The following is a 23,669-nucleotide window of genomic DNA, read 5'->3' as shown; positions in this document are numbered from 1 at the left end:
CTGATGACTCTTTGATTGCAATAGCAATTGTCTATGTGGATGATCGCATTTTCACAGGCTCATGGACCAGCAAGATCAAGTCAATCATGCAAGCTATGGAGACACGTTTCGAGATAACTGATCTTGGGCTTCTTCACTATTTTCTAGGATTCGAGATCTACCAACACTAGATGGTATCTTCTTTTCTAAGCGGAAGTATGTGAAGGCTATCCTGGAGAGATTCCATATGACAGGCTGCAAACCTAAGGGCACTCCTCTTGAGCTCGGGGAGAACATACCGATTGATGATCCTTCGCCACGGATTGACCTGGAGTAGTACAGGAATGTTGTTGGCCGCCTCGTTTGGCTGACTTATTCCCGACCAAACATCTGCTACACAGTCTCTGTCCTCAGTTCTTTCAACACCCATCCTCGTCAGCGACATAGGCAATGCGCCCAGCGTACTTTGCGGTACATCAGCGGCACCTTGGACCATGGTGTGTTCTATGGCCGCTCCAAGGTTGCACCCTGCTTGGTTGGTGTGATTCAAATTGGGCAAGAAATCCAGACTCTCGGCGCTCTACTACAAGAGTAGTTTTCACCCTTGGCTCGGGACCTATATCATGGGGCAGTAAGCGGCAACCCATCGTTGCGCTATCTTCCACAGAGGCGGAGTACAGAGCAGCTTGCTTTGCTGCTTGTGAGGCCATATGGCTACGGAGATTACTATGAGAGTTGTAACAGACTTAAACACCCCAAGTCTAGGATCTATCGTGACACGAGAGAAAGGTTCACTAAGAATACTTCACAACTTTAAATCACAGTTCCATTCGAGACGACCCAGCCCGGCGTAGTTCAGTGTCCAAAAGTATTGGCTCCAAAAGCTGGCTCCCCTTTCGGTATTTCTTTTTATTTTAAACCTTGAGCAAAGTACAACTCCCGTAGGTGACCTTCGCCCTCAGACTCTATGTCCAGATGCTCTAAGAAGTGAGGCCCCTAAGGGTCCTTTTATTCTTACAAGGGATGCCAAAAGCAGAGCCCAAAAGCAATTAAACTCAAAAGCAATGAGTCCCAAAACAATTGGTCCTCAAAAGCTGCCAAAAGCATCCACGCAGTTAGCAGAAATTCATATTGTCATGCCACGTCAGCACTGAGCAGCCAACGTGAAACACGAAAGTCCGTACATTTTGCCACGTCCAACGTCCGTACAGCCAACGTGAATTTTGAAAAAATTGCCACATCAACATCTCCGCCAATTCAATCAGCCACGTCAACAGGGTAGCCACGTCATCATTTTGTGACATACGGGGGCCCCCTCTTAAAAGAATTGTGATCGCCCTTACTCCTGCAAAACAAACAACGACCATAAACCATTTCAATAGACACTGACTAAGTATCGACGCACTAGACACGACACATCCAGCACTTGTACAAAGACGACAGTTGTCACAAAGTGATGACGTGGCTATCGACAGCAGAAACCCTAATTTCTGCCAGAAACCCTAATTTCTGCCATAAACCCTAATTTGCAGAAACCCTAATTTCTGGAAACCCTAACCCTAACTGCTGGCTGAAACCCTAAAGTGGCTGGAAACCCTATAACAGGCGGCAAATGCCATGTGGCGGACTTTTCCGGAATTGGCGGGCTGAAATTCCAGCTTTTGAGCGACACAAAAGGGCTGCTTTTCTGTACCCTGGGCCAAGAGAGAGAGAGAGAGAGAGAGAGAGAGAGAGAGAGAGAGAGAGAGAGAGAGAGAGTTGATTGCTTTATTATTACTCTCCTGAGAGAGAGAGAGAGAGAGAGAGAGAGAGAGAGAGAGAGAGAGAATTTTGCTTTTATTTTTGAAAGCTTTTGGGGCTCTGGTTTTGGGCATCCCTTGTAATCTTTAAGTAAATGGTTTAGGGCTCACTCTGCAGAGCATCTGGACGCAGAGTCTGAGAGTGAAACCCTAACCACTCTCTTGTACTTTGACATTGATTTAATACATAAAGAAATACCGAAAGGGGCGCCAATCTTTGGGGCCAATATCTCTAGGCACGGAACTCCGCCGGGCCAGTGCAAATCTATTGTGATCTGTGAATTGTTTGAAGTGGTTATTTGGTGCTGTGGTGATTGATTCTTGACTTGGAGTGTCCAAGTATGTTACAGTGGTATCAGAGCACGGCCGATTTCTCTTCTACGAGAAATCCGATCTACAATTTTTTTTTCCGCGGCACCTATGGCTTCACGCAAGGATCAATCGGCTCCCTCTGCATCTGGAGATGCGAACAGGGATCACAACGAAGATTCCGGTAGAGAGTATGGCCCGCCTCGGCCTACTCAGGCGGAGTGGCGAGAGATGGAGCGTCGTCAATTGATTGGCGATGCAACAAAGATGATGCTCAATTTTGCAAAGGACCCAAAATTTGCTAAGTATATAAGCGAGACTTCTTTTCAGGAAGTGCACGAACAGTGGCAGAAAACCACAACACCACCCCCAAAACCCGCTCTCAAGAAACCTTCTGCTCACAAGACATATTCAGAGAAGGAATTAGAAGAGGTGGTTGATGCACGGATTGCTCAGCTTTTTGACGCGCAAAAGAAAGCCAAAAAGCATGGCAAAAAGCAAAAGAAAGGCACTGACTTCCCGGGTTATTTGCGTCGTCAGTCGACATTTGACAAAGCAAAGAAACAGAAGAAGCGTGTTCACTTTGAAGGAGTACCCAGTTCTTCTTCTTCTTCTTCTTCTTCTTCTTCTAACAGTTCTTCTGGCTCTTCAGATTCGAGAGAAGAAGACTGAAAAGGTAAAAAGCGAAGCAAGAAACAACGCTTCTGAAAGGGCAAGAAAAAGGCAAAGAGGTCTAAATCTTGCCCAGTGGTGACTGACAGTTCTACTGAGGACTCGTCTACAGACAGTTCAGATTCCGATGACGAAAAACTTTTATGCGAACAAGCAGAATTTTTATAAAGCCAGCCAATATGACTTTCTAAAAGATAAAAGCAAGAAAGTCCGAGAGTTTAAGAAAGGTGGACACTCGATCAAATTTGATATTTTTTCAAGCTACTCAGATGCTTCGAAGGCTTTGTCTTTTATACAGCAGTTTGACATCGCTTTCGCGGGAGGACGCTACTCAGAGCACTCCAAGATTCGGAGAGCTGCCTCTTACTTTAAGGGAAAGCTCGCACTTGGTGGTCCACGCTTCTTTTAAACAAGACTGCGCCAGTTAAATGGCTGAAATTTAAGAAGCTTTTTATTTCTTCTTGGTTGACGCAAGAGTATGAACGAGATATACGAGCTGCTTGGAACCATCTTCGGATGACCAAGAAAGATACAATAAATGCTTACTGTGAGAGATTCTGGAGCTCTTTTCTACCCGCCTCTTCATTCAAGAAGATATATACCTAGATGAATCCAGGATATACCTAGATTCACCCTTGAAGGAAAGTGCAAGGTATAGCCTCATGGTAGTCACCCACGAGACAATATAACCATCAGCTCCATCATGCATAGTATTGACTAAATACCACGACATCCCCACTAACGTCGTCAATGCCCAATAGTGGGTGTAGAACTAGGTACAAACATATGCTCCCAAACACAACACACAACACACGCACACGCACATGAGCATACATCAACACAAAGTTCAACGTGCTGAGTTTCTGTCATGACTCCGGAGATCAAGGGCAGACTCAGCCATAATGAAGCCTAGCACTAAGAGAAGCGTTAAATTGGAAAAATTAGCACAAAAGAAAAGGTAGTTGATAGGGCATACGCACCACAAAAGATAGAAAGAATTAGCACAATATCAACTGGTCGTAACTCGGACGAAAACTTCACAATGTGAGGTATGCATGTCCGCTATACGACTAAAAAATATACCTAGATGAATCCAGGATATACCTAGATTCACCCTTGAAGGAAAGTGCAAGGTATAGCCTCATGGTAGTCACCCACGAGACAATATAACCATCAGCTCCATCATGCATAGTATTGACTAAATACCACGACATCCCCACTAACGTCGTCAGTGCCCAATAGTGGGTGTAGAACTAGGTACAAACATATGCTCCCAAACACAACACACACCACACGCACACGCACATGAGCATACATCAACACAAAGTTCAACGTGCTGAGTTTCTGTCATGACTCCGGAGATCTCGTTCAGAGAACAGATTGAGCGGTTCACCTTGGGTCTACCTATAGAGATCCGAGATCACTGCTTGGAACAGAAGTCAGCTTCTATTCAGAAGTTGATGAGTCATGCGAAGCGGGGCTTTGCCATTCACTCTGGCAATCTGACCTACCCCACAGATGAGGCCATCACACAACGCACTTCTGGGAATAAAAGTAGAAAGAAAAAGAGCAACCTAGAGAAAAAGGATGCACAACCCAAGCTTACCCCTGAGGAGAGAGCTCGCTTCATCAGAGAGGGGAAGTGCTTTGGATGCGGGGAACATGGACATATCTCCGCGAAGTGCCCTAAAAAGGCACCGAAAGAACAAAATGATAAGGACGACGACAGGCCTGAGAGTTCGAGAGCAGCTAAGGATCGTGGCAGAAAAGGCAGATAGAAAAGCAGAACTGGTACCACATGGCGTGGAACCTGCACCGAATCAAATGAATGAAAGTACAAACTTTGCCGCTTTTTGGGGCAAAGTGAAGGATGAGAAAGCTCTTTTGAAGGAGCCAAGGCCAACTTCTTTTCACTTGGAATTGGCGGCTCGATTTGGATTTACGCCCGACAGACTGACGCCACAGGCGGAGGTAGTTCGATTGGCACCAGGACGGGATGTTGTCGTTACACCGAGCATTGGCAAACTCGTTTGCAATGACAGGGGTGTTTAGGGCACGTGAGTGACGTTCTACTTGGAATCCCTTGGTACCATAAGAACTACACTGTGGTTGACTACCGAGCCGAGAAAGCGACTTTGACAAATGAAGGGCTCAGAGATTGTACTTGATGAACTTCAGTTTCTTTATTCATTCTTTTGGGAGAGAACTAAACGATGGATAAACGTCGAATATGTTTTGACATGAACAAAAGAACGCCAAGATTTTTTTCTCCACACTCATGCCGATTGATTTTAAGAGGGCCTGAAGATCATACCATTGATCTATCATCTGATACCTGGAAGCACACCACCGAACCGGCCACCTTACCATGTGAGTCGAGCATAGAATGAAGAGATTATGAACCAAGTGAAAAACCTCTTGGAAAAGGGTCTTGTCCAGCCTAATACTTCACCGTATTGCTCTCCAGTGTTGTTGGTTTCGAAAAAAGACAGATCTTGGAGAATGTGCATCGATTATAGAGCTCTCAACAAAATCACCATCAAGAACAGATTTTTGGTTCCTAGGATCGATGATATACTCGACGGGTTACAGGGATCCTCGTGCTTTAGCAGGATTGATCTGAAGAGTGGATATCATCAGATCCGAATCGCGCTGGGAGACGTCTATAAGACAGCCTTCCGCACTACTTTTGGGTTATTTGAGTTTTTGGTGATGCCTTTTGGCCTAACCAATGCTCCTGCGACATTTAACCGGATGATGGACAGGATTTTTCGAGGTACAAGCTATTTGTTGGCACTTTCTTTGACGACATCATTGTTTTCTCCAAGAATGAGGCAGAACACAGAGATCATCTGCTTCAGGTCTTTCAGGCATTACGAGATCACAGAAAAGTGAATTTTTCCTACCAGAGATACACTTTTTGGGACACATTTTGTCTTAGCAGCAACAGGAGTGCAAATGGATCCGGCCAAGATAGAGACTATACGTGATTGGCCCAATTTGAAGAATGTCCATGAAGTTAGAAGCTTCTTGGGACTGTGTTCGTACTACAGGCGGTTCATACGAAAGTTTGCAGAGGTTGCTTCCCCTTTGCATATCTTGACTCAGAAAGGAGTCCCTTTCTCGTGGGGACCCACAGAGGTGACTGCCTTTCAGACATTGAAAGAGAAATTGACTACGGGACCAGTTTTGACTTTGCCGGACTTGCAGAAGTCATTTGAAGTATATTGTGATGCTTGTGGTCGTAGTCTGGGTGCGGTCTTAATGCAAGAAGGCCATGTCATTGCTTACGAGAGCCGATTGTTCTCAAGGCCGGAGATGACAGCACAGATTTATGAGAAAGAGATTTTGGCAGTTATCCATGCTCTTACTTAGTGGCGGCATTACCTACTCGAAGCGGATTTTACTGTCTTTACAGACCATCAGAGTTTGCGCTACTTCTTGTCACAGAAGCAGCTTTCGAAAAAGCACATGCGGTGGGCGAACATCTTGTCACAGTTTCACTTCCAGGTTGTCCATGTGCAGGGACAGAAGAATGTGGTGGCAGATGCTTTGTCTCGAAAGCCGTTGGTTCTGGCTATTTCCGCGATACATCATAGGAGCTTCGAGGATATGGTCGACCAGTATGCCACAGACACAGATTTTGCAAATATTTTTACACGGATACGGGATGGGGAGAAAGTAGCAGGATACTCCATTCGGGAAGGCTACTTGATGAGAAAAACCATGTTGTGCGTTACACAGCCTTTGAGGGAAAAGGTTATTGACTGAATGCCACTGTCCACCTTTTACGGGTCACCGCGGCATTGCTACCACCATGAAGGGGGTAGAGAGAGACTTCTTTTGGTCGAGACTCAAAAAGGATGTGGAAGAGTTTGTGCGCACTTGCTTAGTATGCCAGAAGGTCAAGTTTGACATGCATAAGGTACAGGGATTGTTACAGCCTTTACCCATACCCACCCTACCCACCCGCCCCTGGGAAAGTATTGCAATGGATTTCATTTTTGATCTCCCGAAAACATAGAATGATCACGATGATTTTCCGATTACATGGCATGCCTGAGACGGTTGTCTCCAACAGAGACCCAGATTTACGAGTTTGTTTTGAAAGACAATTTGGGTGAACATGGGCACGCGGTTGCAGTCCTCGTCATCGTCCCACTTACAGACTGACGGGCAATCTAAGATTGCCAATTCAGTGGTTTTAGATTTATTGAAGTCTTGTATCTCGGATCAGTAGACTCAATGGGAAAAGTACTTACCTTTGGTGGAATTTGCCTACAATAACAGATTGTTAAAGGTGCTGCGAAGGTTCCACCCTTCCTAAGCACGAAAGATAATATTTTTGAAGCGGAAGAATATACACGAGATTTGGATACGGCTTTTGCCAAGGTTCGCGAGACTTTGCAGAAGTCTCAAGAACGACAGAAAAAGGCAGCAGATCGCCATCGTCGCGACTTGAAATTGAAGGAGGATGATTGGGTGCTCTTACTGAAACCGGCCTGTTCAATCCAAAAAGGGCGGTAGACTTTACTTCAAACCTTGATTTAGCTTTCACCCATTATTAGTCGTCTATTCTACCTGTACTTTCAAGACACAACAAAGGGGAGAGGGATACAGGCTGCTAGATTGCACCTGTATAAGTAGACCGACAACAGATTGGCCCCTAACTTAGGCGCCCCTTTCGGTATTTCTTTATTGTTAAAAAAGAGGGATAAAACGTTGTGGTTCCCTACAAGCTGCCCCGCACAAACTTGGCTGAATTTCAATTGTTCCGGCCCGATTTCGGCAACATGACTGTACTAGGACCCTTCACAGTCAGTATTCCCAAGCATGGAATGACTTTCCCGACGCATACGGGCACTTTGCAAAACCTGGCGAGAATCTGCAGCACGCTGAATTCTCTGTTTTCAGCCCCGAAAATGCGCCATATCACCTGTACAGCGGTCCCCTCGCGTCCCCGAACCTCCTGGGGGTATTAGGGACCGTTTAGGGCCAAAACCCTAAACCTGAAAAAATACACAGCAGGCTGTAATTTACTGTTTCAGGCTCCGTTTCGTGTGCCGGTCGCATCCGTAGCAAGTCCTCGAGCTCCCGCACCTGTAGGGCTACTTGCCCTTTGAATCGGACGAGATTTCTGGTGTGAAACCTCTCCGAATTCACCTGTACCAGCGGGGGATTAGCCGCTAGCTAATCCAATACCTGTGCAAGAGGCTCTTGCCTCGGCAGCGTGCAGGGCATCACTCCTGGCACCGCACTGTACATGCACTCCATAGCTCTTAACCTGTGACAAAATCTGCAAATGAGCCCTTCTCCTCTCTAAAATCAGCGCCCCCTACTCTTGCATGAGGAAAGTGCACCAGAAGGTGCCACTTGGCACATTTATAAGCATTTTCCCGTTTCGGGGTTGCCGCCTGAAAATCTCCCAACCGGTTGCCTTCACAACAGAGTAAGAAAATGTTCCCCTTGTCATTCCGGAGGTAATGACGCAAACACATTTTCAGGTCCCAAAATAGCAGTTCCCTAAATTTTAGGAGATGCTGCCATTGTATCTTTCTAGGTCATCTGACCCCCTTTGTACACTGCAGCCACACCCAGAACTAAAATGTAGGCTCTGTAGCAAAGGATTCCACTTTGGCTAGTCAATGACCCCACTTTGGCTAACCATAGTCTTTGTCCAACCTTAGTGCTCTCTTGCCCTCAAGCCTGGACTCCCTCTGGACAGTTCCACACTAGCTATGCAATGCAGGGCAATTAGATTTCCCAAGGGGTGTTTCAAAAGTGAAAGTAAATAAATAATAAGAAAGAAATCAACAAAAAGGATAGATAGTAGTCACACGCTGGTGACATACCCCCCTCTTGAAATCTCAAACGTCCTCGTTTGCATCTATGTCGTACATGCTCACAGTCAACACTGATGTATTCAACACTTGTCAACACATGTACGACACATACATGCTCATTGTCAACCCTGGTGTATTCAACACCTCGTCAACACATGTATTGCCTGCGTGTGAACCCTGTCCCAATGACATAGTGGTAGCTTCGCACTCTGCCATTGCTTTGAGTCACTAACTTTCCAATGACAAAATGGTAGCTACACATTTTGCCACTATCTTATAGTACACGTTGGGCCCAGTAACACTTTCGAGCATACCCAAACCGACAGTTCAAGAATGCAGTTACACATGTACCCTTTAATAGAAGCAATTACTGTATCCTTGACAAACTGACAAGAAATACTCACTTCTATAGCACTAAGCACACTTTTGGACATTCCATAAGAGCAATTACCAAACTGACAATCTGTACAGCTCTAACATTCATGTAACAGGTATTTCATTTGAGCTCACTTTAAATACCATGTACATCATTTGTTTCAGAAGCCATTGTCACACTGACAATCCATGTAGCTTTGAAACTCAAGGGGTCAAGGTAGCTTGCAAATCGAAGGCTTCAAGGTAAAGTGATAACACAGTTAGTGACTCTGCAAGTTCACCTTCTTCCATCCACTTAGCATCCATTGGTGGATAGTTTCTGAACTTTACCAAGTAGCGCCTAGCAACCTTGCCTTTCACTTTTCTTTCCTTATGTGCCAAAATCTGTTCGGGGACCAAGATCTCGTCAAGTTCCTTGACTTCCGGCTGATCTTCAACTGGCATATCTTCTGGCACATCACCCACATAGGGTCTGAGAAGACTCACATGAAACGCATTGTGAATCTTCCAACTGTCAGGCAATTTCAGCCTATGTGCAACATCACTGATTATGTCGCACACTTGAAAAGGCCCATAGTAACGCATGCTGAGCTTTGGAAACAGTCTTTCCTTGCCCTTCATCTTCTTTAACCTTGCCTTTTCAAAGCGTAAAAGCACCCAATCACCAAGTGAATATACCACTTCACAACGGTGACGATCAGCTGCTTTCTTTTGCTTTGCCTGAGTCTTTTCTAAGGCCACTTTGACCTTCTTGTACATTTCATCCATGTCCTGAACATACTTATCTGCTTCAAATATCTTGTCCTTTGTATACAGTATGGGAGGAACTTTCTTGCCACCTTCAACCTCAAAAGGTGCCTTGCCAGTTGATGAATGCACTGTATTATTGTATGCATACTCCACCAATGGCAGATACTGCTCCCACTTTCCTTTATGCTCTGACACATAGCACTTCAGCAGATCTAGGACAGTCGAATTTGCCTCTTCTGACTGCCCATCTATTTGAGGATGAAATAACGAAGAGAATTTGAGCGTGGTGCCCATATTCTCAAACAAGCCTCTCCAGAACAAACTTGTCATGCGTGGATCATGGTCGCTAACAATCGACTGTGGCATGCCATGATACTTGAAATTATTGCTCATAAACAAGCGTGCCATCTGATATGGCTTTATCTTCTTCCTGACAGGAATAAAATGAGCCTGCTTGCTGAATTTGCAAATGATGGTCCAAATACCATCATTTCCTATCTGCGTTCTCGGAAGATCAAAGATAAAATCCATAGCAATACTTTCCCATGGTTTATCTGGAATAGGTAGTGGTTGCAATAACCCTGGTGCCTTTTGCCTGTCAAACTTGACCTTCTGGCAAATTAGGCATTCTCGCACGAAGGCATCCACATCTCTTCTCAATGTAAGCCAATAGAAGAATGTCTCAACCGCTTTAACTATAGCATCGATACCACGATGCCTTGCATACGGTGGGACATGACTCTCTTCTATAACTTTGCGTTGCAATGGCTTTGTGACACACAATCTACCAAGCATCATCATGAACCCATCTTTGAGAAGATAGTGTTCATGACGTTGTCCATCCATTAGTTGCTCGAAGACCCTTGCAAAATCTTCATCATTTGCATATTGTTCTCTCATATCATCAAGTTCATGATGATAAGGAATTGACACAGCTGAAATTTGTGGCTTCCTTGACAAGGCATCAGCCACAACATTCTTCTTGCCTTCCACATGCACAATCTGAAAATGGAACATGGACAAGATATTTGCCCATCGCATATGCTTCTCAAATAACTTTGTCTCTGTCAAGAAGTATCGCAAGGTCTGATGGTCCGTTTGGACAACGAAATCTGCACCTAGCAGGTAGTGTTTCCAACTTAAGAGCGCATGAATCACAGCCGGTAACTCTTTCTCATAGACCTGCATGGTCATCTCTGGCCCTTGCAAAATTCTGCTCTCATAGGCTACTACCCTGCCATCTTGCATTAGCACTGCACCAATGCTACTACCACAGGCGTCACACTGGACCACAAATGACTTCCTAAGATCTGGCAACACAATGACTGGATCTGAAGTCATCTTTTCCTTTAAGAGATTAAAAGTTGAAATCTCTTTCTGTGTCCATTTAAAGGTGACTGCCTTCTTTTGAAGAGCATGTAAAGGTGAAGCAATCTCAGCGAAATTTCGGATAAACCTTCTGTAATAGGAGCATAGTCCCAAGAAACTTCGGACATCGTGCACCGTCTTCAAATCTGGCCATGACTTTATCGCTTCAACTTTTGCAGGATCCATTCTGACACCATCCTTTGAGACAATGTGTCCCAAAAAGTGAATCTCTTCCAGAAAAAACTCACTTTTCTTTGCATTGATGAGCAACCTATGACTGCGTAGCTCTTTGAACACAATGGCCAAGTGATGCCTATGCTCCTCTTCATTCTTTGAGTAGACTATCATGTCATCAAAGAATGTACCAACAAACTGCTGGTGTGGACGGAAAATTCTGTCCATCATCCTATTGAACGTAGCAGGAGCATTTGTGAGACCAAAGGGCATCACTAAAAATTCATAAAGGCCAAACGTCGTTCTAAAAGCAGTCTTGTGCACATCCTCTCATCTAATGCGGATCTGATGGTACCCACTCTTTAGATCTATCCTGCTAAACGTAGCTGCTGCTTCTAATTTGTCCAGAATATCATCAATTCTAGGTATAGGGAACCTATTCTTGATGGTATTCTTGTTCAGTGCCCGGTAGTCGATGCACATACGCCATGAGCCATCCTTTTTCTGCACCAACAACACTGGAGAACGGAATGGAGATGAACTAGGCTGAATCAGCCCCTTTTCTAACAGCTCCTGTACTTGGCCCATTATCTCTTTCTGCTGAGCCGCACTAACCCTGTACGGAGGCTTGTTTGGTGGGCTACTACCTGGCACCAAATCTATCGCATGGTCCTTGGGTCTCTCTGGCGGTAATTGAGACGGTAATGAATCGGAGAAACAGTCACTATACTGTTGTAAAAACATTGACCTTTCTTTATCTAACACAAATAAATTTGATTCATCACAATCTGATACTTCACGTGCAAAAACCAAGTACGCAGAAAGATGCTTTTTCATTACAAAAGTAATAGCAGAAGCTGATACAGTGGGAATAGACTCTTCTTTAAGCTTTACATCCAGAATGTGAGTCTTTCCCCTGCTCTGTACAGTGATCTTTTTGTTGTAGGCATCCATGATTCCCTGTACACAAAATAACCAAGGAATACCTAACAACACATCACATCCGTCCAGTGGCATGATGTAAAATTCTTCAGTATCTACATAGGACTGGATATGTAGGCGCAACTTTCCAATGATGGGTGTCACAGCTTCTGTATGGCCAGGACATGCCAAACCTACCTCTGCTGTATAGCCCATCTCTTCAGGTTTGATTCCCAACTTTGAAGCCAATTCTGGGGAAATGAAGTTGGCTTTGGCACCTGGATCAAAGAAGATGAGCATTGTTTGATCCCTGACCTTTCCCCATGCTCTGCAAAGCTCACTTGCATCTGAATTTGGCTTGTCGCCCACCATATATGGCACTAAACCAGCCATGGGCTTCTTTCCTTTCCTGTCCTCCTTGTCTTCAGAATCAGCTTGCCTTTTCTTTGTAGGACAGTTGTAAGCAATGTGGCCAGGTTGCTCACAAATAAAGCATTTGTTCTCTGACCTTAGGACTTTCTTTTGCTCTTCCGACTTGCGAGGAAAACGTCTTTTCCATTTCTTCGCTGGTCCCTTTTCTGATTCAGCCCAAGCTTTGCCTTTCCCTGCGTTGGCCGGCTCCTGAGCCTCCTTGGGAACATACTTCTTCGCTGAATTTTTCTTGGCTTATCCTTCCTTGACGCCAGTATTGAATTCACAATCTTCTCCCTTGAGCAAACCATTGCCAGTGTTTGCTACCTTGATGAGCTGCGTCAAAGTAGTGACTTTGGTCTTCGTGCAGTACTTTCTCAATCCTTTGGGTAGGCCACAACAGTATTTTTCAATCTGTTCTGTCAATGGCACAAACCTATAGGAAGTTACTGGAAGTAGAGCTTTCCAAAACTTCCGATTGTAGTCATCCAGATTCTTGCAAGTAGCAGCATTAAGCTGGTGCCATTCTGTCATGACATCTGCTTCAAAGTCATCAGATAACCATGCTGCTGCAAAAATCTGCTTGAAGTAAATCCATGTGGACGAAGCTTGCCCTTGAAGCAATAAAGTTGTCCACCATTGTCCCACATTCCCTGTCAAGAAAGTGGTTGCCTTGCGGACCTTTAAAGCATCTGTAAAGTTTCCCCCTGCATAGGCCTTGTCACACTGCTGGAGGAATGAGAGAGCCTTCTTCCTATCATCAAACCCTGTAAAGGTCGTGAAAGTCACACCTTTGCCACCTTCTTTGTACGGAGTTGGCCTCTCCAGCGGCGTTAAATTGTCATATGGAAGTGACTGAAACATGGGAACACTATTAGGGTTCATTTGTGTTCCCTGACCGCAATTAAGTTGACCTGGAAATGCCATATTTGGCTGCTGATTTGTAATTCCAGCCATACCAAAATTTGCCTGTGGCATCCCAAATTGGCCCTGAGTGCTTTGAAACCCTGGTAGCATGCTCGTGACACCATACATGGGGTTAGGCATCATCGTTTGAGCACCCCTGAACACTGTTCCTGGCCTGTAAAACTGATTTCCAGGTGCATGGCCAACCATGCTCTGGAATACCGATCCACCTCCAAAATAGCCAAGGTGTACTGAAGGTGGTGGGAAGACCTGTCATGCCTGTAGGTTGCTTCCCTGCCCATTAGAACCAGCTATAGGCTGCTGAAAAGTGGCTGGCTGAACTGGTACAGCTTGAAAGACTTGCATCTCAGCCACCTGTTCTTGCACCTTAGGCACAGGTTGTGGAGACTGCATGTTCTCCGTCAAGTGTACAGGTGCTTCCATTGACTGTGCAGTATGAATCACCTGTGCTCGAGCCTTAACAGGCTTTTGAATATGATCGAGTGACCCAACTTGCTGAAACGGAAGAGGAGATTGTAGAAAGGCTAAAAACCTCGGGTTCTGCATTACTTGTGTGAACATAGCCACAGCAGTAGCCAACTGGGTCCTGAATATATCATCGTCCGTCTGTGGTGGTCTTAAAGACTCACCCACTTCATGTGTCTGTTGACCCTGTGAAGAGGAAACCTCTTCAGTCACATCATCTGGCCTATCAGCCATAATTGCAATTCCCTATGTCTGGTTTATGATCCCCTGTGTCTTCAAGCCCAAACTGACCAAGGCTCACTTCTATGGGAAAAAGTGATTTAATCCCGTCGATGGAACCATGAAACCGGCCTGTTCAATCCAAAAAAGGGCGGTAGACTTTACTTCAAACCTTGATTTAGCTTTCACCCATTATTAGTCGTCTATTCTACCTGTACTTTCAAGACACAACAAAGGGGAGAGTGATACAGGCTACTAGATTGCACCTGTATGAGTAGACCGACACCAGATCGGCCCCTAACTTAGGCGCCCCTTTCGGTATTTCTTTATTGTTAAAAAAGAGGGAATAAACGTTGTGGTTCCCTACAAGCTGCCCCGCACAAACTTGGCTGAATTTCAACTGTTCCGGCCCGATTTCGGCAACATAACTGTACTAGGACCCTTCACAGTCAGTATTCCCACGCATGGAATGACTTTCCTGACGCATACGGGCACTTTGCAAAACCTGGCGAGAATCTGCAGCATGCTGAATTCTCTGTTTTCAGCCCCGAAAATGCGCCAGATCACTTGTACAACGGTCCCCTCGCGTCCCCGAACCTCCTGGGGGTATTAGGGACCGTTTAGGGGCAAAACCCTAAACCTGCAAAAATACACAGCAGGCTGTAATTTACTGTTTCGGGCTCCGTTTCGCGTGCCGGTCGCATCCGTAGCAAGTCCTCGAGCTCCCGCACCTGTAGGGCTACTTGCCCTTTGAATCGGACGAGATTTCTGGCGTGAAACCTCTCCGAATTCACCTGTACCTGTGGGGGATTAGCCACTAGCTACTCCAGTACCTGTGCAAGAGGCTCTTGCCTCGGCAATCACGCATAAACCCACACAACAGTACATTGGTCAAATGAAAAGCCCACTAGAGGGGCATAACATACTGCCATAGAGGAGAGAGAGGGCAGTGCGTAGAGTGCAGGGCATCACTCCTGGCACCGCATTGTACATAGGAGGGAAAGAATGCACTCCATAGCTCTTAACCTGTGACAAAATCTGCAAATGAGCCCTTCTCCTCTCTAAAATCAGCGCCCCCCTTCTCTTGCATGAGGAAAGTGCACTAGAAGGTGCCACTTGGCACATTTATAAGCATTTTCCCGTTTCAGGGTTGCCGCCTGAAAATCTCCCAACCGGTTGCCTTCACGGCAGAGTAAGAAAATGTTCCCCTTGTCATTCCGGAGGTAATGACGCAAACACATTTTCAGGTCCCAAAATAGCAGTTCCCTAAATTTTAGGAGATGCTGCCATTGTATCTTTCTAGGTCATCTGACCCCCTTTGTACACTGCAGCCACACCCAGAACTGAAATGTAGGCTCTGTAGCAAAGGATTCCACTTTGGCTAGTCAATGACCCCACTTTGGCTAACCATAGTCTTTGTCCAACCTTAGTGCTCTCTTGCCCTCAGGCCTGGACTCCCTCTGGACAGTTCCACACTAGCTATGCAATGCAGGGCAATTAGATTTCCCAAGGGGTGTTTCAAAAGTGAAAGTAAATAAATAATAAGAAAGAAATCAACAAAAAGGATAGATAGTAGTCACACGCTGGTGACACTTACGTTTTGAGAAGGCACACCTGAAAAAGAAAAAGGGAAAGGTGAAGCTTTTTCCAAAGCTTAGTATGCAATACTACGGACCTTCCCAGATCACTGAAAAGATAAATGATGTCTCCTTCCGATTGAAACAGCCAGATAGTTGGAGGATTCACAATGCATTTCATGTGAGTCTCTTGAAACCTTTTAAGGGTGATGTGCCTGATGATGGGGAGCCTGATGAGCAACCCGAAGTGGAAGAAAACGAGGAGATCCTTGTTCCTGACTTGGGCACCCCAAGTCTAGGATATGTCCGGCACGAGAGAAAGATTCACTGAAAATACTTCACAACTAAATGTACATTGATTGAGTCGTCTTTGTGCAAGTGTTAAATTTGTGTTAGTCTAGTGCGTCAGTACTTAGAGTCAGTGTCTACTGAATTGGTTAATGGCCTATGTCTGTTCTGCAAGCGTAATCGAGGGCGATTACAACTCGTTCAAGAGGGGGTATGTCACAAACTGATGATGTGGCATGACCATAAGTGTCCCCAACTTATAGGGCACCTGCCGACAGGGCCCTAGGGACACTAGAGTATAAAAAAAGAGCACCAACGACTGGCCGTACGAAAATTTCCGCAATTTGCGCCAATGGTGCTGACGTGTCTGATTGTACGGATTTCCGCTTTGTGCGCTGGCTGCTTTTGGAGAGCCTAGTGCTTTTGAGTTAAAAGCTTTTCATGTATTCCTTTTCACCTGGCCAAGGGCCTTTAAATAAGCCCCTTCGGCGCTCTCTAGCTCACTGTGTGCTGACGAGCCGGTGAGCAGAGGCGACCCAAGGGCAACTGTACTTTGCTCAATTATTAATACAAAAAGAAATACCAAAAGGGGCGCCGGTCTTTGGGGCCGCATGAACCTACAACCGAGTGTGGCCAGGTGGCTAAGCTGTGTAAAACTCCGAGAAGGCAAGATGTAGCAATCTGCGCCGTTAACGTCCTCCGAATCAAGGAAAGCCAGACTAAACAGTCTGCACTGTAGACGCTACCGTAAGCTGCAACAGTCACCGGAAAACCGCACGGACCACCACCGGATGGTGTCCTGTCAATAGGTAGGGTAATCAAGATGAGAGAAAAGCCAGACTCAATAGTCTGCGCTATGAAGGGCCTCTGAGAAGACGTGTGGTCACACCAAGCTGTCTGCACCGTAATCATCCTATATGAAGAAGGAAAGCCAGACTGAGAAGTCTGCGCTGTGAATAATCTCTGAGAAGAGAAAAGGCCAGACCAATCCGTCTGCACCATCTTGCCTGTATCTCTTGCCTCCAATCCTCCGGTGTCAACCAAAACAGGATCCGCGCCAACAACGATAGAAACCGCATCTCAGTGTGGCTCTCAATGTGAATGAGCTGGGAGTGGCCTACTGCCCAGGTTGGGGGATAAGTCTGTTGTAAGGTTACTGAGGGTGAGTGTAAGCAACTGTCAAGGTAGCAATCCAAATGATCAGGAGTGTAGAAGAGCAACTGCACTACCATCCAAGCCAAGCTCCGGGTGACTTCGGATGTAGTCGCGTAGTGATGCCTAATCTCCCGCATCTCGCAGGTAAACTCTCCAAGAGAGTCCAAAGCATTGAAGTCCCACTTCAGCCTGTAGATCCAAGCAATGAACCTGTCCAAGAAGAGATCTAAGATCCTCTCCCTAAGTCCATGTAGATGCTCATGTGTAAGAAAGTGATCTGACCTGTCGAGGTCAAGTGGTAAATGTCTGTCCACCCAAGATGGTGGTGTCTTCCCTGGGAATGTCGGAATCCCATATGCCATGTGCATGGCCATATCTCGTGTGAACTCCTCAGATGAGTGCATAGGTGTGTCCATAGCAAACCACAAGTCACCACACCCTCTGGAGTGCGCAACCGTCGAATGATGGTTGGAATGAATGGCTCTCCCGAGGATCGTACACCGGTAGATGATCAAGCCAATGTAGAAGATACCATGTACTGCAGCAATCGCTGAGAGACCGCACGGACCACCAACGGCTCCTGGCAGAAGGTAACTTCATCCTCTATAAAAAACACAAGCCAAGAGGCTGCTGTCCACCCAAAAACGCAACTGCGAGGTGATGAAAACGCCGCTGTCCAGCGATTTTCAACATGCTAATACGCTCCCACCAGGGTTCGGAGAGGTGCAACGGGTCTAGAGATGGTGGTGAATCAAAGTCACTGCCCCTGATGGGCTGTAAACAAAGAAAACAGCAGGTGTTTATGGTTGAAATCTGAAGGATTGAAGAGGATTGTGGCCGGCAAGGCACCGGATGCCAAGCCGGGTAGGAAGGCAAGATCCAAGTGGGTGTGGCTAGTGCTCCCCCTCTCTTGCAAAAACGCTGCCCTGCTGTCCAAAAGCGCGGGCATTTCAGCCCTGAAAACGCAGATCTGCCAAAAACACAAATTGCTGGCTGAAAACGCAGGTGGTAAAGAGAGGATTTTTGGCGAGGAAAGTGCCCAAAAGGGCCAGCGCTGGCTGCCAGAAGCAAAAACGCCAGGTGTGGAGACAAAAAACGCAAGTGGAGGGGGGTCCTCCGCGACTGGAAAACGCTGATTCCATCGCGTGCCTGGTTGTTTTGCAAAACGCTGGCTGATCTGATCGTCGCGAGGAGAACCTGATGCTGATGATGAAGCGCTAGTCCCATGGAGAATCTGTAGCTGCTGATACCATGTGAGTGCGCGTGTGCGGAAGAGAGAGAGAGAGAGAGAGAGAGAGAGAGAGACCACAAACGCTAGATATAGGAAGAGGGGGCGATCAATCCCCCCCCCGTGACCATCAAACTGAAAACGCCAATGAAAGGCTGTGTATAGATAATGGAAGTGGGTACCCCCCTGTCCCCATAAATAGGTGCCCAAGGGGAGGTAGGACAATGCCAGATAAAATCCCCCACGACCCAACAAGAAAAGAAATATATATGAGGGTGCCCGAACAAGGTGGGTGGCCGGCCCCAAACTTGAGCGGCTGGACCAGGTACAACCTGACTATGGATGGCCAACCCAGAGACATACTAGCCGTACAAGTATGCCCTAGACCTATGTGAAGCAGCAGAGTGGTGTGTAAGTCTTAACAATTTGTGAGGCATCGAGAATACCTTGAGAAAGGGTGGAAAAGAGTTTCTACTAGCTTCAGCTCAAAAAGGACGTGGACGAGTTTGTACGCACTTGCTTGGTGTGTCTAAAGGTAAAGTTTGACACACACAAATCGCAAGACTCCTTCAGCCTTTACCTATTCCGAACCAACCTTGGGAGAGTATAGCAATGGATTTCATCTTTGATCTTCTGAAGACTCAGAGTGGGCATGATGCTATTTGGGCAGTGATCGACAGATTCAACAAGCAAGCTCACTTCATACCGGTAAAGAAGATAGTGAAAGCAGATTATCTGGCCAAACTGTTTGTCTCACGGATTTTCAGACTATATGGCATGTCTCAAAATTTGTACTAATTTGTGTAGCTTTCATTATATATTTGAATTGAACTTCATTATTAGGCTTAGAAGAGTCACTAGAGAGCCCACATTCACCAGTTTCTTTGGAGAGCAATGTAAGAGAATATAGGCACTCGGCTTAAACTCTCGTCATCATTTCATCCACAAATAGATGGGCAATTGGAGATAGCCTACTCAGTGGTTTTAGACTTGTTGACATCTAATATCTCTTATCATAAGACTCGGTGGGAGAAGTATTTTGCCTCTAGTGGAGTTTGCTTACAACAACATTGTTCAAAAGCAAGCTCACTTCATACCAATAAAGTGAAAACTAATTATCTAGCCAAATTGTTTGTCTTGCGGATTTTCCGACTACATGGCATGTCTCAAAGTTGTACCATCTTGTGTAGTTTTCGTTATAAATCTGCATTGAACTTCACCATTAGGCTTAGAAGAGTCACTATTGAGCCCAGATTCACGAGTTTCTTTTGGAGAGCAATGTAAGAGAATAAAGGCACTCGGCTTAAATTCTCGTCGTCATTTCATCCACAAACAGATGGGCAGTCGCAGATAGCCAACTCAGTGGTTTTGGACTTGTTGAAGTCTAACATCTCTTTTCATAAGACTCGATGGGAGAAGTATTTTGCCTCTAGTGGAGCTTGCTTACAACAACATTGTTCACACGTCTACAGGGAAGGCGCCATTTGAGATTGTTGAGGGTGCCAAAAAAGGCTCTACCAATTTTGAGCACCAAGGATAAAATTTTTGAAGAAGTTCACTACACTAGACACTGCTTTTGCCAAGGTAAAGCAAGCTTTGCTGAAGTCTCAGGCACGGCATAACAAGGTAGCAGACAAGCATCGACACGACTTGCAGTTGAAGGAAAAATCACGACTTCGAAAGAGGAAGGGTAAGGAGAGGCTTTTCCCAAATCTTTGTACACGATACTATGGGCTCTTCCACATACAAGAAAAGATAAATGATGTATCCTTTCAACTGAAGTTGCAAGATACTTGGAAGATTCACAATGCTTTTCATCCGAGTCTCTTGAGACCTTTCAAAGGTGAAGTGCCAGAGGCCAGGAAGCCAAAGGAGCAACAAGGAGTGGAAGAGGCTGAAGAAATTCTCATTCTAGAACAAGTCCAAGCGCACAAGGAAAGGAAAGTGAAGGGTAAGCTGGTCCGCCGCGATATTTGGTCAAGTTCAGGAACTATCCGACTCTTGATGCAAAGTAAATGCAAGAGGAGGACTAGCAAATTCTCCTCGGATACTAGAGATGTACCTTCAGGCTTTTGGTTTGAACACCGACTATACCGAAAGTGCACGAATAAGCAAGTTGAATATGGTGCAATGCGAGTTGCACAAGAGGGGAGCCACTCCACTCCTTTGTCATGATTGCCTAGAATGGAATAAAGTCACCAATTTCTCCATGATTTTAGGGATACTGACAAGCACCTTGAGGCTTTTGGTTTATCACCGACTATTTCAAAAGTGCACATCAAATCAGCTCATAGAATCTGGTGCGGTGTGTGTTGCACAAGAGGGGAGCTACCCCTCTCTTTTGTCACACATTGCCTAGAACGTAATAAAGTCACTAATTTCTCCATGAAATTTTAGGGATACTAACAAGCTGACGGTATTTTGCTGAATGACGTTATGAAAAGATGTACAGTGAAATGGGATTCCTAAAATGAACTTGTTTTATGTGCTCTCTATGTGTGTATTGCTCGAGTACGAGTCAAATAGATCAAATGATTGCAACCTTTTATCTCTTTCACCTAATGGCTGATATGAATGTGATCGTAACGAGATTTAGTAGATCAAGACATGCGTGAAAAGATCAGCACGGTCTAGATGTGGTTGATAAATAAGTTACACTGATCATGATTCTCATCTAAGATCTCAACGAGTGATTTTTCGGTTATTGTCATCTTTGTGTTAGTGTTGAATGTTTGTAGTCTAGAGCATGGGTACATAGAGTCAATGTCTACTGAGCTAGTTTTTGTCCTTTGTCTGTTTTGCAACGTAATCAAGGGCGACTACTCTTCTTCAAGAGGGAGGTATGTCACAAGTGTGATGGCGTGGCACCCTACAGTGGCCTAGGCCACTAGAAGTAGACAAACATTAAAAAAATGAAAGCACGCAACAAATTGTGCAGACATTGCTGATGTGGCAGCGTACAAAACTCTTGAGGATTGTAGGCCCTGCTAGCCTAGCCGAAGAAAGAAATACCCAAAGAGGCACCAATCTTTGGGGCCAGTGTATCTGGAAGCGGAACCACCACACCAAACAAAATATCCTAGTAATCCAATAGAAAATATTCTCTTCTGAATATTGCCTCCATGTTAGTAGGGAGAGAGAGGAATCGAGGTATTTTTGTTTAGTCCCGTAAGATTTGCTCAACGCTTTGTAAAATTTGGTATACTTCTTTTCTCACATGCCTGTGACAACAGTATGTCACCACATTGTGTTTCAAACAAATTCAGCTTTAGAGTCAATCACACCAAGGACACAGATGTCATACTTAAAAATACATGTAATTTGTCCTTAAAACATTCTCTATGACTCATATTGCTCTTAAAATCTTTGCTCTTGCAAAGCAGCACGCAACAAAAGAATGATCTCAACTAACCTTTTGTATTGGATCTCGCAACGTTTGTCGGGTCACCCTGAACCTTACTGCCAGCTTCTCAAGCTGCTTGGAAAGGACCCGAATAATTGATACAGCACTGGCAATATCTTCCTCCAGTTTCTGCACCCGCCCTTCCACATTGGAATCTGCAACTACTTGCTTGCTTGTTGAATTTCTGGAATGGTCATTCCTCTGCCATTGCCTAGCTCTCAAAACGGAATTTATGACCAGTGCAGCTAGCAAGAAGAAGGTTTGCCACAAAGGAAGATCCGCTTTCCTTGGCATAATTGGCTCTAATAAAGATGAGCTGACCTGGAAAAGTAAAAAGACATTCAGATTTCCTTTTCAAGAATATAATCATAACACTTCATCATTAGCAAGCATGTGAAGAGCCACAAAAAGATGCTATCAGTTGAATTGAAACCGCTTTTTTGACCGTAATCAACTCAGAAAAATGTTCTGAAATGCTTATTGCACATAACTTCTCGGAATAACAGTACATGGATGTAACCAATAAATGCAAGTCATCAGTTGCCCCAATCACATATCCAGCTACAAAATCTAAAGTGTAAAGAAGCCAGATTAGAACCACCGTGATTTGAACCCTGTGCTCCCATAATGAATCGTTATACACAGACAAAACAAGCAAACAGCGAGGAAAGACGAAAGGGAAGGATTACCTACAAGACGGGAGTCCTGTGATCCATGCATGGTGAGAGACGCTAAGCAGGAAACAGAAGCAATTGAGATGCAGATGCCTTCCGACACAGCAAGGATAGCATCAGTATTCAGCTGCCTAGGCAACTTGTCTTTGAGCTGAGTGCCTGGCAAAAGAAAGCTATCCCAAATTCAAAAATTTACCATGTAATCTAGCATGGAGGACATAGTGATTACTACATGCGGCCGGGCAAAGGATCATCATTCCTCTTACACACACCGAAGAGATATTACAACCAGAAACACAGTCATGTCTACCTGATAGAAGGTCTTCATTAAGGTTGGCGCCAGAAGCACTGAGGATGATGTTCCGTAGATTGTTGAAGCGAGCAGCCTTGAGAATCCTCGCCCTGCTGGCTGGCATCCAGCTGAAAGGATGGCATGTTACCTTCAACCTGAATTGAGGGGAAGCCACAATGTGACTGCGATAAGGCGATGTAACGAACCCAGAACTGCGTGTGCTGGGTTGCAACGGAGGACGCGAGGCCATAGTGCTCCGCATGTGGAGAGAAAGAGAGAGAGAGAGAGAGAGTCTCGCTAATCTGAGTTTAATGACTCGCTAGGTAAGCGATACATGCAAGGTGTGCATTCCCGACGCTCTCACAACTTACAAGCCTTTGATTGTTTACTAGTGTGTGACCTGCGGGCTTCACTCTCTGAACTTTCCTCGAGTGCTAGACAAAAACCTACCTTAAGTGTAATCCCACTTGCAAGTATGTAGTATATGTATTTCACACACACACACAAACATATATACATATATATACATGTGTGTGTGTGTGTGTGTGTGTGTGGGGGGGGGGGGGGGGGGGGACTTTATATTAAAATATATTTTTCTTTAGTTAGTTATATAGGAACATACCCTCTCTCTCTCTCTCTCTCTCTCTCTCTCTCTCTCTCTCTCTCTCTCTCTCTCGCGTTCCTATTTTGCTTTAGTTGGTTATATAGGAACATACCCTCCCTCCCTCTCTCTCTCTCTCTCTCTCTCTCTCTCTCTCTCTAGTCTCACATCAGAGGCACACTAATCGACCAAGCGACTGAACTGGGGAAATCCAGGCGCCCACGACTGCGGAGGACTAT

The 23,669-nt window shown here is 45.3% G+C and overlaps 1 protein-coding gene across 1 annotated transcript in view; it reads right to left on the bottom strand.

Moving 5' to 3' along the window:
• The window catches only part of LOC147445023 (uncharacterized), a 45,820-nt gene extending 22,591 nt beyond the window's left edge, over window positions 1-23,229 (bottom strand). The window contains exons 1-3 of the mRNA XM_086527988.1: window positions 22,848-23,229; window positions 22,557-22,696; window positions 21,873-22,184 (exon numbers count right to left, since the gene is read on the bottom strand). Of these exons, the coding sequence (XP_086384114.1) occupies window positions 21,873-22,184; window positions 22,557-22,696; window positions 22,848-23,091 (696 nt within the window). The 5' untranslated portion in view covers window positions 23,092-23,229. The remainder of the gene's footprint in view (window positions 1-21,872; window positions 22,185-22,556; window positions 22,697-22,847) is intronic.
• Window positions 23,230-23,669: the final 440 nt, after the last annotated feature.

This window comes from Adiantum capillus-veneris, chromosome 13 (genome assembly GCF_014529385.1).
Source record: "Adiantum capillus-veneris isolate H3 chromosome 13, ASM1452938v2, whole genome shotgun sequence".
Lineage (NCBI taxonomy): Eukaryota > Viridiplantae > Streptophyta > Polypodiopsida > Polypodiales > Pteridaceae > Adiantum > Adiantum capillus-veneris.
The sequence above is the reverse complement of the archived record's forward strand: the minus strand, read 5'-3'. Positions and strand labels throughout refer to the sequence as shown.